General features: G+C 33.3%; 1 protein-coding gene and 1 pseudogene across 1 annotated transcript; one reads left to right on the top strand and one right to left on the bottom strand.

Annotated features, from left to right (window-relative positions):
* The first annotated feature begins 656 nt into the window (after positions 1-656).
* Positions 657-4,518, top strand: LOC107889796 (serine/arginine-rich splicing factor SR30-like; annotated as a pseudogene).
* Positions 4,519-9,461: 4,943 nt separating this feature from the next.
* On the bottom strand, positions 9,462-14,017 carry LOC107888301 (phytochrome A). Its single transcript, XM_016812368.2, has 5 exons — positions 13,874-14,017; positions 11,562-13,614; positions 10,580-11,399; positions 10,185-10,475; positions 9,462-10,045 (listed from the first exon to the last, which is right to left on the bottom strand). Exons 2-5 carry the CDS (start codon positions 13,606-13,608, stop codon positions 9,835-9,837), a joined length of 3,369 nt encoding a protein of 1,122 aa, XP_016667857.1. The 5' UTR covers positions 13,609-13,614; positions 13,874-14,017; the 3' UTR covers positions 9,462-9,834.
* Positions 14,018-14,926: the final 909 nt, after the last annotated feature.

Here is a 14,926-nt window from a genome sequence, read left to right as displayed (position 1 = left end):
AACTTTCAATTTCCCCCGATCTAAATCCGATTTCTTTCTTTCTTTCTTGATCTATATGAATTCAAATTTAGCTCATTTAATCAATTATTCATTCAATTTCATTCAAAAATATCTATTTGGACATTTTTACACTTTAGCCCCTAAAGTTTCACATTTATTCAATTTAGTCCCTATTTCGAAAAATCACAAATTACACAAAATTTCAATACACCCATGCTTAGCCGAATTTATTAGAGGTCCCTAGCAGCCCAAAATTTTCATTTATTTCACATTTCAACCACTCAATTTACACATTTCTCAATTTAATCCTTAATAAGCATTTTTATCAAAAATCACTTAGGGCCCGTTTGTTTGCAGGAAAACATTTTTCGGAAAATTTCTTCCTAATTTTCCAGTGTTTGTTTGACTGAAAATATTTTACATTTGGAAAATATTTTCTAAGACACGGGTAAAATGAATGGGTTTTAGGGGAAAATGTCTTACGGATTTCATTTCTGTAAGACATTTTTCGGTTCCTCCTTCATCTAGGTAAGGCTCCTTCTCCTTCTTCCCTTCTTCATTCCTTTTCCTTCTTCCATTCTTCATCTTCTCTTCCAGGTAAAAGTCTGTCGCATATCTTCTCTTCTCAGCAGATTGGGGTATTATTTCAGGGAAAAATGGGTCATTCAAGCCGCACGCTCTATGTGGGCAATCTGCCTGGGGATACTCATATGAGAGAAGTTGAAGATTTATTTTACAAGGTTTTCTTTTCTCTTGTTATTCTCAAATCATCATCTATGTTCATTCTTGCAGTTTTTTACTAAATAGTTTCAAAAGTTACTCTACTATGACCTATTTTTATAGTTTTAACTTTGGGTTGTGGAGATATGGCATAACTAGCTGTGTGAAACAAAAAAGAAAAAAGAGGAAGAGATAATTTTGTTGGATTAATCAATTTTGGGTTTCCAAATTAATGTTTAACGTATTGCTTTATCTTGTTTTGGAGGTTTGCCGCTTGCTTAGTATTTTGTGTTTTTATATTGCAGTATGGACCCATTGTTGATATTGACTTGAAGATCCCACCAAGGCCCCTTGGTTATGCATTTTTGAGGTGAGTTTTAATATTTTGTGATTTGAGGCAAAGAATAATAGGAAATTAGTGTACAGACCCATTTTGCCCTAGCCCAAACTCTCAATACCCAAACCATACCATAAGCCCAAAATTTAAAAGCCCAAACCCAATACACCAATTACCCTAGCCCATGTTCAGAAAAAAAAAGGGAAGAACAAGTAGCAGCAACCCTAGGTGCGCCGCACCTAGGATCTTCAGCCACCAACCCTCTGCCACTAATACCACCGGCCACCTGCTCCACCTGCTACAGCCGCACCTGCCCTCCACTTGCACTGTCATCTACAAGAAGAAAAGACAGCAACAAAAATTAAAAAAACCTTGTAAAATGGCTATATAAAGCCAAGTATAAACCGATGTAAAATAGGGGGGATTGGCTAAGATTTTTTCTTCTTCTCTTTCGGCAAAGGCCAAACAATGTAAAAGGGGAATTCTCTTTTTCTTTCTTTTGTAACATTTCACAAAAACAAGCAATATAAAAATCAAAGGTGATTGTCGTTTTGCATATTTTCTTTTCTTTTCTATCTCCTTTTTATTGTTGTTAACTTTTATTTTTATTTTTTTTTAAAAACGCAGTTTACATTTGCAAAAAAAAAGAAAGAAAAAATATAAAGAGAGAAAAAAATACCTTTTCTGTTTGGACTGAAAGAGGGGAGGGGGAGAGAATTTTAAGTTTGTTTTTCTGAAATAACAAGGCAAATGAATTTTTTTTTCTAGAAAATTGGCTTAAATAGGCTACCAAAACGACGTCGTTTTGGGTAGCCTTCTCAGGCACCAAAACGGCGCCGTTTTACCTTGGATCAGACCGACCCGACCCGAACCGCCTAGGATCCGCGTGTTTCTGGATAAAAGGGGTTATTTGCGCCCCTCGTCCTTACGCTTTTGAGGCTGTTTACGATTGGATCCTATTTTGTTTTTATTTTTCAATTTTGCCACAAAATTCCATTTTTTCTCGATTTCGTCCTCAATGAAGCTGTGCGTTTTAGAGGAGAAGGGAAATTTTCCCTTCCAGCCCCTCTATGTTATTCGCGCATTCAAATCAATCCCTCCTTTTTTATTTATTTCGAATCCGCCCCAAATTTCTGCCTTTTAATTCGATTTAGCCCTTTAAGCTTGCTATTTTATTTTTAATTAATTAATAATATTATTATATTATTATTGATATTACAATCAAATATTTGTACATTATATATTTATATTCTATATGTTGTATCCTATATACGTATTAATGTATTTTGTTATTACATACATATTTTAAAATATATACATATATATATACATATCTATATTTTATGATCTATGTATATATGCATGCATTTTATTATCTGAATATACATGCATATTTTAGGATATATATATAAGCATACATTTATCCCTTTATTATTATTTATGTACATATTTATGCATTTATATACTTCCCTAATATATATTATATATTATACTTTATATTATGTATGTCCTATATATACGTTTTAATTTTCATATATACATACTTACATAATTTTTCATGTATAATAATTTCAAAAATGTATACATGCATATATTTTCCATATTTTCATAATTTTATACATATATGCACGTATTTATATATCTTTTGTATTTTTATGATTGTGTTAATTTTGTTCATTTTTTATATGTCTATGATTGTTTATTTTCTTACTTTAGTTTCATATTATTTGTTATTTTGCTCGTATGATTATTTTTTATTGTTTATTGTTTATTTGTTTCATTTTATTTACATTGCATCATTATTATTTTACATTCATTTGTTACTCGGATTTATCTAAAAATGGAAAATTTCAAAATAAAAATAACACTCGATATTTGAGATCTTTGAGAGAATCGAGCCCTAACGTATTGGGTTCCGATTTTCTTTGTTGAATCAAAATAATCGAGATTACTCTTTTAAAAATGATAAAAAGTTCGTTATTGAGAATTCAATATATTGTGTCCTAACGCATTGGATGTGACATGTTGTTTTCTCGAAACGAGGATTTTTCGAAATAAATGTAATATTCAATGTTTAATATTTTGATAAATTGTGCCCTAACGTATTGGGTTGCGATTTCTTCATTTGATTTAAACAATTGAATATTCTTTTTAATTTTATTACACGAATCTTTTCAAACTCAAGTTTCAAACGATATCGGGAATTAAAAAAGGATCGTGTCCTAACTTACTGGTCGTGATCCCTTTTTTATCCAAAAATAGTTAAATAATCTTTTGAACAAGCATTTTTATTCGCGTATCGGGAATTCGAGACATTGTGTCCTAACTTACTGGATATGATGCTTTCTTTCTCGATTAACGTGGAATGTGCTTCCTTTTCCCCAAAATTTTCAACTTTTTAATACAAGGATCGTATTTTTAAATTCTTCAAAGTTTTCAATTTTCGACATTAAGACATTAAGTAATTATCTAGGTACCAATTTTGGGCGTATCGAGGGTGCTAATCCTTCCTCGTGCGTAACCGACTCCCGAACCCGTTTTTTCTAAATTTCGTGGACCAAACTTGTTGTTTTAATAAAATCAAACCGATTATTAAAAACAACCACTTTTCGAAGTGATCCAATCACACCTCATTAAAAAAGGATTGGTGGCGACTCCCGTTTCATTTTTCAAAACCCAAGTCGACCCCGTTTTTCAACCAAAAAAAAATGGTGTCAACAATTAGTTTTTAGGTTTCAGTAATCTAGCAAATGCATATTGCAGTTTGAGGATCCTCGTGATGCTGAAGATGCAATTCGTGGTCGAGATGGTTATAACTTTAATGGAAATCGTCTAAGGGTTTGTAGCTAATCTTGTTTAGCTCATATATATTAGTTTAAAGCTTTTACTTGCCTGACAATGGTTATGATTCTTTATTTTTAGGTTGAACTTGCTCATGGTAGGCGAAGACCTTCTTCATCTGTGGATCGTTATAGTAGTTACAGTGGTAGCAGTAGCCGTGGGCCTTCCAGGCGCTCTAACTATCGCGGTATGTATAGTTTTCCAAATCATCTTTGTAGTTTGGCAAACTGCTGTTGTGTTCAGTTAACCTCATAATCCCTTTATATGAAGTTTTGGTGACTGGTTTACCTTCTTCTGCTTCATGGCAAGACCTAAAGGTGAGTGTTATAGCAATTGCTTGTTCTTTACTACTCAATTCCTTTTCTGTGCTTGTAATTTTTCCTTGATTGTTGCCTTTTCGCATGGCTTTGATCTACATACGTGTATGTATATGGAAAACGATGATAAAATACTAATTATGAAATTAGTTGAACTTGTAACATGGTCTATGCATCAAGGTTTTTGAAATGCATAAAAGTGTGTTTTCTGTTTTAAATGATTTTTTGTTTTATGACCAGGATCACATGTGAAAAGCTGGGGATGTCTGTTTCTCTCAAGTGTTTCGTGATCGTGGAGGTTAGAATCCTTATCATGCTCCTTAACACATAAGGACTTCATTCCATAACTATAGGATGAAATAGCTTAGATTCCTCTAGGGTTTATGTATTGCTTATCAACATGATACATAGCAAGTTTGCTCCTGCACATGATTTGCTTCTTGTTTACATTTATTTGACAGTTATCTTGAGGAAAAAATTATTTGACTTTTATATTAATGTTATTGCAGTTTCTTTGTTTGTTTATGGTGATTTAGCTTCCTATTGTAATCCATTCCTTGGTTTGCTTATGGTGAGCCACAGTTTCAGACTAGTCCATTTGTAATATTTTCTTATCTACTCTTTTTTCATTTATTCTTCACGTAGTTTCCTGAATTACACCTTTCTTTGTTTAATCAAGTATTTGGATTATCTTCTATAAAATAATTGGATTATGGAGTCTTATATTTTTTTTATATCTATCCTAACGTGTCGAGGACTCGGATTAGAACTTAACCTTTAGGTATTTGGCTTTTGGATTTTTCCTTTATGAGGATGACTCCCAAATATATCTCTGTGGAAGAGTTCATTGATGGAATTGAATCTATCAATCCTTTTTCAACAGTTAATTCTGCCCATTTGCTATCATTGTAACATGCTTACCCATCTCTGCTGGCTGGTTTACTTTATCTCAGCTGTATTTAGATAACTTGATTCCCTTAAATTAGAATAGGGTGAAACTATGGAGATGAGTCCTGCGAGACTGGTTCCCTTGACGAAGCAATCGAACTAGTAAAGCAATGTGGGGGAACCGAAAGGGCAGAAGAGTTGGCAAAAGAAAAAGCTAATATTGCAATCAAGAGTCTCCAATGTCTTCCTCAAAGCGATTTTCGGTTAGGGCTTGAAGATATGGTGATGTTTAATCTAGTAAGGATTAATTAGTTTAACTAATCCAAAACAAGCAGCATGATACATGACAGATAAACATGGCATGAAGTGAAGCCTGTACCAATATAGAACAGCTTTCTTAGGATATTAATTGTTTCCTTGTCACTGGTTGTATATCCATACAAGGCTTTGAACTTTGACTTGAGCTCCTAGTTTCAATGTCTTCAAATTATACATTTGTCTGAGAAAAAATAATTTCTCTGTTAAATTAAATTGATGAACAATAAAATTTTTGTGGTAGTCAATATTAAGCTAGTAAACTTCCATTGTGTATACAAGGAAAACCTATGTTATAGGGGTTTCTCTTTTTGTGTTTGACGTTTATCTGAAAAAGTGTGAATAGACTTTGGTTGTTTTCAATTTATGACAGTTAATATTTTAGTTTGATAATTGAGTATTATTATATATTTAATTTGATTTATTTATTTATAAATAAATCATTGCAATATATGTAAAAACTATTAAAAATATAATTTTATTAATATATATAAATTTATTAATATATGTAAAAACAACTTTTTCAGAAAACATTTTCAGGAAATCTATCAAACAACAGAAAATATTTTACACAGATTCATCTAAACACCAGAAAAGTAAATCATTTCCAGAAAAGTAAATCATTTTCCAGAAATCATTTTCTAGAAAATATTTTACTAGCAAACAAACAAAGCCTTAATAAAAACATGATAATCTAACATCAAATATTTATTTTTCATCATCAAACAACAAAATGCTTGAATATTCATCAATAGCATTTCACAAAATCATCATCAAATTTAAAAATTAAAGCACGGGCTAGCTAGAATACAAAGCAACGATCTCAAAAACGTAAAAATCATCAAAAATCGAACTCAAAACATATCTCAATCAAGACTCCAAAATGCCGAATCCCTAAAGCTTCAAAATGTTTCTTTTCTTTGCTATTTTTGGCCAACAAAGATGAACATGCATGATTTTTATGTTTTCTTTTATTTATTACATATTAATATTCAATTTACTTATTTACCCTTAATGAATAAACATAGAAATTTTATAATGTAGGTCCATTAATGTCCATTAACACTAACAATGGTCTAATATCATCATAAGGACTTTTACTTTAATTAATCATAACAATTGAGCACTTTAAACAAATAGTATGCAACTTTTGTATTTTACGCGATTAAATCCTTTTATCAAATTAACTAACCAATCGGTAAAATTAAATCACGAAATTTTCACACATATTAAGTAACATACTGTAAATACCAAAAATAACTTTAAAATAATTTTACGACTTCGAATTTGTGGTTCCAAAATCACTGTTCCGACTTAGCTAAAACCGAGCTGTTACATGGAATGTTTGTGCTAAAGTGATGAGATTTATATGTTTGAATTGGCACAGAAATGTCATGGTTTAACATGATGAATTGCAAGGTTGAATAGGGGCTAAGTTGTTTAGGTTAGTATTTTGTTGGGATGCCAATTAGAATATTTGAAATTTACATGTTTGAATTGTGGTTTGAAGGATGAATGATTTGTAGTAATCTTGGTATAGTTTGAATTTGCTTTTATGCATGTTTGATGTCTGTTTGAAGTACAATTCGAATTGGTAGTTGGTTTGCGCATGAAAAAGTATTTAAATGCTTCATTTTTTTTTGTCATTAGACAAGAAGTATCGATACTTATAGTTAAAGTACCAGTACTTTACCAAATGAATAGTATTTTCAAACAAATAGAATATCAATTTAGTATTGATACTTATTTTTTCAAGGAACAATATTTTCTAAAGGTATCGATAAAATTGGCTCATTTTCAAATTTTGAAATTGGCAGAATGCCAAAATGGTATCGATACATTGTTTTAGTATTGATACCTACCATAAAAAGTATCGGTACTTTTCCTTTCGTACCGGTACCTTTCTAAAAACTTTAAAATATTTACAATTTGGTCTTTATTCATGTTTGGGTCAAATTTAGAACTTTCGTAAGCTCGATTGTATTTCAATTTTACTTGATTAACGTGTGGTGCATGCATCTATATTAATAATTGATGATTGAATGAATTTCTATTGAGTTTTGAATATGAATTATTTCGGTAAAAGAAGTAGTATCATATAACTCAGGTCTGAAGACCAAACCGAGTGAAGGGTGATACATTATTAATGTCACATGTTTATTTATGAACTTTAGCTTCAGTGGCATCAAACCATTTGAATGTTTGACCCATGTATTTTAACCAAAAAAAACATTAATAATTAATTAAAAAATTAAATACTAAAATCAAATATAACTAATAAAAAAAACCCTCAAATATTAAATTAAAAAATTTAGTTACCAAAATAAATAATATTAATGGTATGATTGCTTTGAATTTATGTATATTATAATTATTAAGTTTGATTTGAGGTAAAATATATTTTTGAAATTTTGTCTAAATTCCACCCCGACTTAATAAATAAATAATTCAAAGCATATAAATAGTAATATTCATTATAATTTGATGAAATGAGTGAGGGGGACACTCTAGAATCCAAATGGAATGCATCGGACATGACATGGGCAGCTTTGTTATGTTGTTGTCCAAATGGCATAATAATTTATTAGTCCTTCCAACTTTAAAAATATATTATTATAGTTTTTATTTAATTTTTGTTTTTAGTCTTTAAATTTGTGTTTTGTGTCAAATTACCTTAAAATGAATAAAAAATTAAGATTTTTAATTTTGTTGACATGGTATATACATGAATTGGCATGTGGGTGACATCTCACCATTTTATTAATTTTAAAAAAATTAAACAAAATATTAAACAAAATATAAAAATTATTTTTAAAAATTAAAAATCATTAAAATTACATAAAAAGTTTTATTAATATTTTTAAATTTTAAAAAATTAATTAAACGCTGGCATGCATTCACCTGGCAATCCATGTATATATTACGTCAATAAAGTCAATAAAATTGACTTTTTCATCCATTTGAAGTTGATTTTACAATATATATATATATATATAAGTTCAAAAACTAAAAACACGAAAAATTAAATGAAGAACCCTAGGTGAGAAAAAAGAAGCCATGTGTCTTCAAAGTTGTCTTCACATTAACCACAACTCTCCAAAATTTTAGTTGAGAAAAAAAAATACACGTGTTAAATGTTTTAAGATCAAACTTTTAAGATTCATTAATGTATCTTCTTTTTAATATACAATAATAAATTTATTGATGAATATTTAGTTAATAATCATATAATATAATTATTAATTAACATAATCATTTAAACCCCTACCATATTTTTTTACAAATTTAAACCTTAACCTAAAAAATTATACATTTAAGTAGAGAGTAATAACTTTAACTATTGATAGTTAATCGTGTTTTAAATGCCATATGTCACACTAATAATTTTGTCAGGTGCGTTTATAAATATATTTTTTAAATTCTTTTAAAAATTACTAAAAGTTATTAAAAACTATAAAATGATCAATTGCATAATTAGTCACTTAATTATTAGCATGTTTTTGTTTTAGTCACCAAATAACAAAATTTTCAATTTTGTCACTAATGTTTTTGATTGATTTAATTTTAGTCACTATCCATTAAATTGTTAACAGAAATGATAGATGTGATTTTTTTTAATTGGTATATAACATATTTAGTTCTTAATACTTGCACATCCTATCAAATTCTAAATAATTCAACAAATTTAATCCTTCATATTTACAAATTCTATCAATTTAATCTTCAAATAAATCTTTACTATTAGAGTGGGTTTGAATGGGCGATGGGATGCGATGCGTTTAGCTTATTTTTGTCTCACACTATAATATATAATCTCGCCGCCACTGTTATTTTTATATTAACTGCAACTAACCACCCATCCAAACTCGTCTTCATAGTACATCATTCTCACTCATTCACTCTTAGATAGTTTAAAAACCCTTTTAACTCTGAAAGGATATTTTAGTTATATGCTAAGAAGATCTTCTTCAATTATCTTTGTTGTTTCAGGTACTTGAGAGAAAAAAAAAACATATATTTAAGTGAAAACCAGACAATAGAAAAAACAAGAAAAATGGGTGTTTTGGATCTTGTTTTAGATCTATTTGACTGTTCTTATAGCAGTTTCAAGCTCAAGAAGCATAAGCATTTGCAGGTACATAAAGCTATAGATTAAAAACAAATTCAAATGCTTTGGAACTCCGATATGAAACTCACATTCAAAAGCAAATTGACAGTGACACCCCCAACAGTATGAAAACAAATTTTATAGTGTGACTGTCAGCAATCAACAATAAGTTTCAGAGACCTTATTGAATCCTTGGAAGATCAGACCTTCTTTTCTCCCCTCAAATTGCAACGCTTTCAATAAAACATGAACCAGATACAGTGTCAAAAGCTCCAAATTTCTTTCTTTTTTGAACAATACAAAACCAGTTAGTTTCTGGACCTATTTGCTGCAGCAAGTTCAATGTTGATGATGAAAGTAGACCTGCCAGCTTCCCTTAAATACTGGATATCACCATTCATGAGTTTCACCAATTTTCGACTGATTAGCAAACTGATACCTTCCTCTGTTGCATCTCCATCAGTTTCAAACATTTGGTTCAGCAATGCTTCAGGTATTCCACCTCCTACATGTGTTATCCTGACCCAATATATACACACAAATAGAATCCCTTTACTTTTTGGCTAAAGGAAACAAGGTGCTTAAATTGGAGTGCAGACATATTCTATTCTTTTATTTTATTCTATAAATATAGGACATAGTTGAAAGAATGCAGTACCTGAGGTTCAAACGTGCAAGATGAACGGACCGTCCTAGTTGATCCTTGGTTAAGCTAGCTACAACACTAAGTTGGCTTCCCTTTGGTGCAAAATTAACTGATACCAACAAGAAATCAGCTAAGACTTGTTGAAGTCTAACGCCATCTCCATACAAGGTCTCCTCCATGACTTCTTCTGCTGTCTCATTCAGTATTCGGATGCCTTTCCCAGTGCTCTTCATCATCACTTGACTGATAGAAGCAATCAGTACATCATTCAAGGTGAATTCAATCATTTCAAGATCCAAGTAACTGTTAAGAATTCAGAAAACAGAAACGTCAGGTCATGATACAGACATTGAACACGTATAGTTAAAAGAAAAAATGAAGAGTTGGAGTAAGATAAGTTTTGGCACCCATCAATGATGCTGCTAAGGTCTGAATCATCAAGTATCTTGCTAAGCTGGCGCTGGCACATGGAACTAGTTTGAAGAAGGCGTTTTTGTTCAGGTCTCAACTCTGTGTCTTCCATCATTTTCCTAGAAAATATAATTCCAGACAGGGGGTTACGTATCTGAGTTTTCAAATAAGCTAAAGCTTTCAATCTTTTCATGGCGGTTTGTTCTGATAATTTCTGGATATGAAGTGCTTGTTGCAGTTCATGGCTTGGAAGCTGCAAGAAACAGAACACACCACTCACAGCACCACCTTCCATGTCCAACTTCTTGTTCACGCATAACAAGCATTCAACATACTTCCCACTGCGAGCAAAGAAACCGAAAGGAACCTTCTCAGGTTCATTACCAGTCACTGCATTGTTAAGAACAACACCAAGGTTGACAAAGGATTCTTGGTTCTTCAGACGACAGCATGCGGTGTTGGTTCCGAAAACCTCCCCCAACAGCATTTTATCCACCACTTCATCTCGGTTCCAACCGGTTAACTTTGTCATTGCCGGATTCCACTCAGAACACCACCCAAATTCATCCATGCCAAATATTGGAGGGATCAGTGGGTTTGGATTGTGTACTATTGCTCTGTAATCCCCTTCGATCTTGGTGAATTTGTCCATGACAATCTTCTGAGCTGTTACATCTTGTGCCACAAAACATACCCCCACAACACTTTCTTGGAGATCCCTGTTTACACAAGCATTGACAACTAAACTAATGGGACCAGCCTCAGTCCTTGACCCATGAGTTTTGATCTCAAACTGGATGTTCTTCTCTTCTTTGCCTGGTCAGGAATAAGTATATTAGGGAGATAATATGCAATAGCACTCGTAACTATGTTGGAATATGTGTTGGACATTGATACTTTAGGGAAACTAAATAGTTTGAGGAGCGTTATAGAGTAGATAATGCTAAATAAGCTATGAAGTAGTGGAATATTACATACCCTGCAGTGCCATGAACAACATTTTCTGGACTGTTTCAGATGAAGAATCTTCAACAAGTGTGAGTAAATGCTTTCCAATTGCATTATCAACAGAAAGGCCAGTCAACTCTGCAATTTTCATATTCCAACCATTAACCAGGCCATCGACATCAACTGCCAGAATTGGCACGGTAGCCGTTTCAATCAAACGAACCATCTCACTTGTCACTGCCTCCAGCTCTTGCATCCCTTCTAGTCTGAGGTCACCGAGCTTCGAATGTATGGCATTGGTGTTTGTATCCGTAGTCTCAACGTCTTTGAACGCATTCCTTAGAATAAGCTGCAAAGAATGGATGGCATCCATTTCATAGTCCTTCCATGGCAAACTCCTTGTCTTGACAACTTCAAGGAAAGCCTTGAATGATGACCTCGGGTGCATCTTTCGATCATCATCCTTCACACCAGGTTCATGCTTTGCACCACCCCATCGAATTTCGGCTGCCGTAGGGGACCGAAACCAGAAAAGCGTGTCTTTGTGGGTTATCCTCACCGCTGCCATTCCACATACTACATCACCAAGAGCCAGAGCCCCTGGAAACCCCGCATCATACAAGCTATCAGTGCTCAGACCAGTGGAATCCATATGATATTCTGAAAGCCACAACGCTATCTCATTCAGTTGGAAATCACTTGGAGTTGCACCTAGTTTCCAAATCTTATTCTTGTATAATAAGGCAGCTCCATCACATTTCACCAAATCCATTATATTTGGACTCTGTGATACAATCCCCACTGGTGCATCCCTCATAAGCATATCACACAGAAGGGTCTGTGTTCGCAGGATGTTCTTCTCGACGATTTGACTTTCAAGCTCCAACTCTTTATTGACATGGACAGCGAAAACTTGAGCTAGAAACTCACAGGCATACCTGAGGGGAAATGGAACAAACCTAGGAGTGGTGTTATGGCATACTACGAGACCCCATAATCTCTTTCTCTTTTGTTGTGGCTGCTCGGAGTTAGTCCCATCACCTTCTTCATCTCCATCATTGACGATGACAGCCATAACCAGAGAAGCAATGGAATTCATGTTTTCCATGTACTGTAAATGGCAGCTATGGGGAGCCCTCAGGGTTGAACCACACAAAGTTAGGTCCATAGGAAGCTTATCATCTTGAAATACTTGCACATGTTTTGCTCGACAATCAACGATCATACGGACTTTATTCTTCATAAACAAAAATCGAGCAGCTTGGGGAATATCAGTGGCTGGATAATGCAAACCTAAATAAGGCTCCAAACCTGGCTTTGTTATCTCAGATACCACTTCCCCATGATCATCATCATGGAATTTATATGTCATCACTCTGTCATAACCAGTGAGTTCAAAAACCTCCTGCACCATTGTATCACAAAGCCTTTCCAAGCTCCCACTAGGCAGTGACTGCAACCGTGTAATCGCCTTTGCTGCAAGCTTGTATGATTGCAAGGCTCCAGCTGCAGTCATGGGAACTTCAGAGGGCTTGACAGGCTCAAAATCAATGATCAAGCCCCCAGTTACCCGATGGATTATCGCATAAAAGGGTTTCCCAGAAGTCTTGCAATGAACCAAGATTGGATTCAAAAGAGAAACCTCCCCAATTCCTAAGGCCTTTAGCAATGCAGATGAACTAGGGGCGGTGAAAATGGTTCTTATGTCGGTTCCAATGCCGAGAACCGGATGGTCCCCAACACTTGGGACAGCATGGCTAACCATGGTCAACATCTCAGGGGCATTCTCACTGTACGCTATGACCTTGTAAGTTTTCTCATCTAAAGCTAACAAGCACCCAAAGGGCTGGATAAACTTGCCTTTCTGAATGTTATGGAGATACGCCGTGGTAACATTGTCCGACCTTGGTTGCTGATCTCCAATTACACGCACTGTACTCGAATAATCAAACGAGCTGCCTGACTCCTCGAAATCTGCATGAAGTTTTGCATCTACAGTGGTTTGAGCAATAATCCGAGCACTATGTCTGGATCTTCCTGAGTTGTTTGATGAATGGCTATGCCTTGATGATGACATTTCCACCTGTCACTCAATGAAAACAAGGTTCCATTCAATGGCATAGAAACAGAGGAAGCAAAAAAAATCCGATGCCATGTACAAAAAAACTAACTTCAACTAATTACTAGAACAATCAAGTTTCATAAACTGGATGTGATTGTGTCCATGATGAACAAGTATTGACATGGTTGCATCTGTCAGTGGTTGTGTTCATGAACAGTATTAAATAACAACAAATTTATCAACAAAAACAACTCTATTTGAATTTAACAAAGGGACTAACCTTTTATCAATAAGAACAGAGGAAAAGGAAAGGGAAACTGCTATCTGTGATGAAAGAGGAGAAGAGCAGGTTTTCCAAAACAGCTTGGAAATGGAAATGAGTGTCCCCCAAATCCAGAATCCATGGCCAATCCCATTATAGAAGAAAATATTATAAAAAAGAAGTCGACAACCGCCTTGAAAAACTAGTAGATAATTACCAGGAGGGACCACCATGATAACATTAAATAAAGGAAAACAAAGGTATGGGTTTAACAAAACAAGGATAACAGTTGAAAGTAATCCGATCATTGGCTTTCCATATTTGTTTATTCCTTATTATTGAATTGAATCGATTCTTTCTCTCTTTGGTAGTGGGTTTTTGTCGTCATTCAATGTAACAAATCTACTTTCTATATTGGATCTCACTTGCTTGTTTCCCAATAAAATAATTGAAGTGAAAAAAAAAATAAAAGAATCCACCGCTGGTGTCTACTTATAATTAAGTAATGTTAGTTAATCTAGTTGGTCTGAAAATGACTTCTCCTCTTTCATCGGATTCGCTAGCAAAGAAGGTGGTGGTTTAATTCTTTGGATTAGCAAGGTAGAGACAGCCCATGACCTGCCATTTGGTTTCATCTACGTACCCATTTCCCATTATGGTATTCACGTACCTTTGTAATAAATAGATTTTGGCCCATTCCTTTCTCCTATTCTTCACAACTCTTGTATTTTTTTTTTTTTTGCTTTATTCCCTAAACCTTTTTCATATCCTAAATTAGAGTTTTACTGGTAAAAATATAGGCATAGAAAATGGACTCTACCAAAGAATAAGACTTGTTTTTTAAATGGGTTGAGCTTGAGTAACCTTTTTTTGAGTCCTTGATCCCGGCGATTTTGTAAAAAAAATTGTTGCTGTTTTTTTACTGTTTTTCATTGTTTTGTCATCATTTCGTTATTATATTTGAATATTGTATAACTCTTATTTTATTAGTAATTTTATATTATTTTAGAGGTATTTACTTGCTAAGTTGCATTTATCTTAGTGTTAGTTAAGTATATTTTTTTAACTTTT

The sequence above is a fragment of the Gossypium hirsutum genome, chromosome D13, assembly GCF_007990345.1.
Source record: "Gossypium hirsutum isolate 1008001.06 chromosome D13, Gossypium_hirsutum_v2.1, whole genome shotgun sequence".
NCBI lineage: Eukaryota > Viridiplantae > Streptophyta > Magnoliopsida > Malvales > Malvaceae > Gossypium > Gossypium hirsutum.
The sequence above is the reverse complement of the archived record's forward strand: the minus strand, read 5'-3'. Positions and strand labels throughout refer to the sequence as shown.

Coding starts and splice junctions, on each gene's coding strand:
- LOC107888301 (XM_016812368.2), bottom strand. CDS start 13,608: ATGTCATCATCAAGGCATAGCCATTCATCAAACAACTCAGGAAGATCC. Junction 11,400..11,561: donor GTTGTTCATGGCACTGCAGG/GTATGTAATATT, acceptor ATTCCTGACCAG/GCAAAGAAGAGAAGAACATC. Junction 10,046..10,184: donor CTTGCACGTTTGAACCTCAG/GTACTGCATTCT, acceptor ATATTGGGTCAG/GATAACACATGTAGGAGGTG.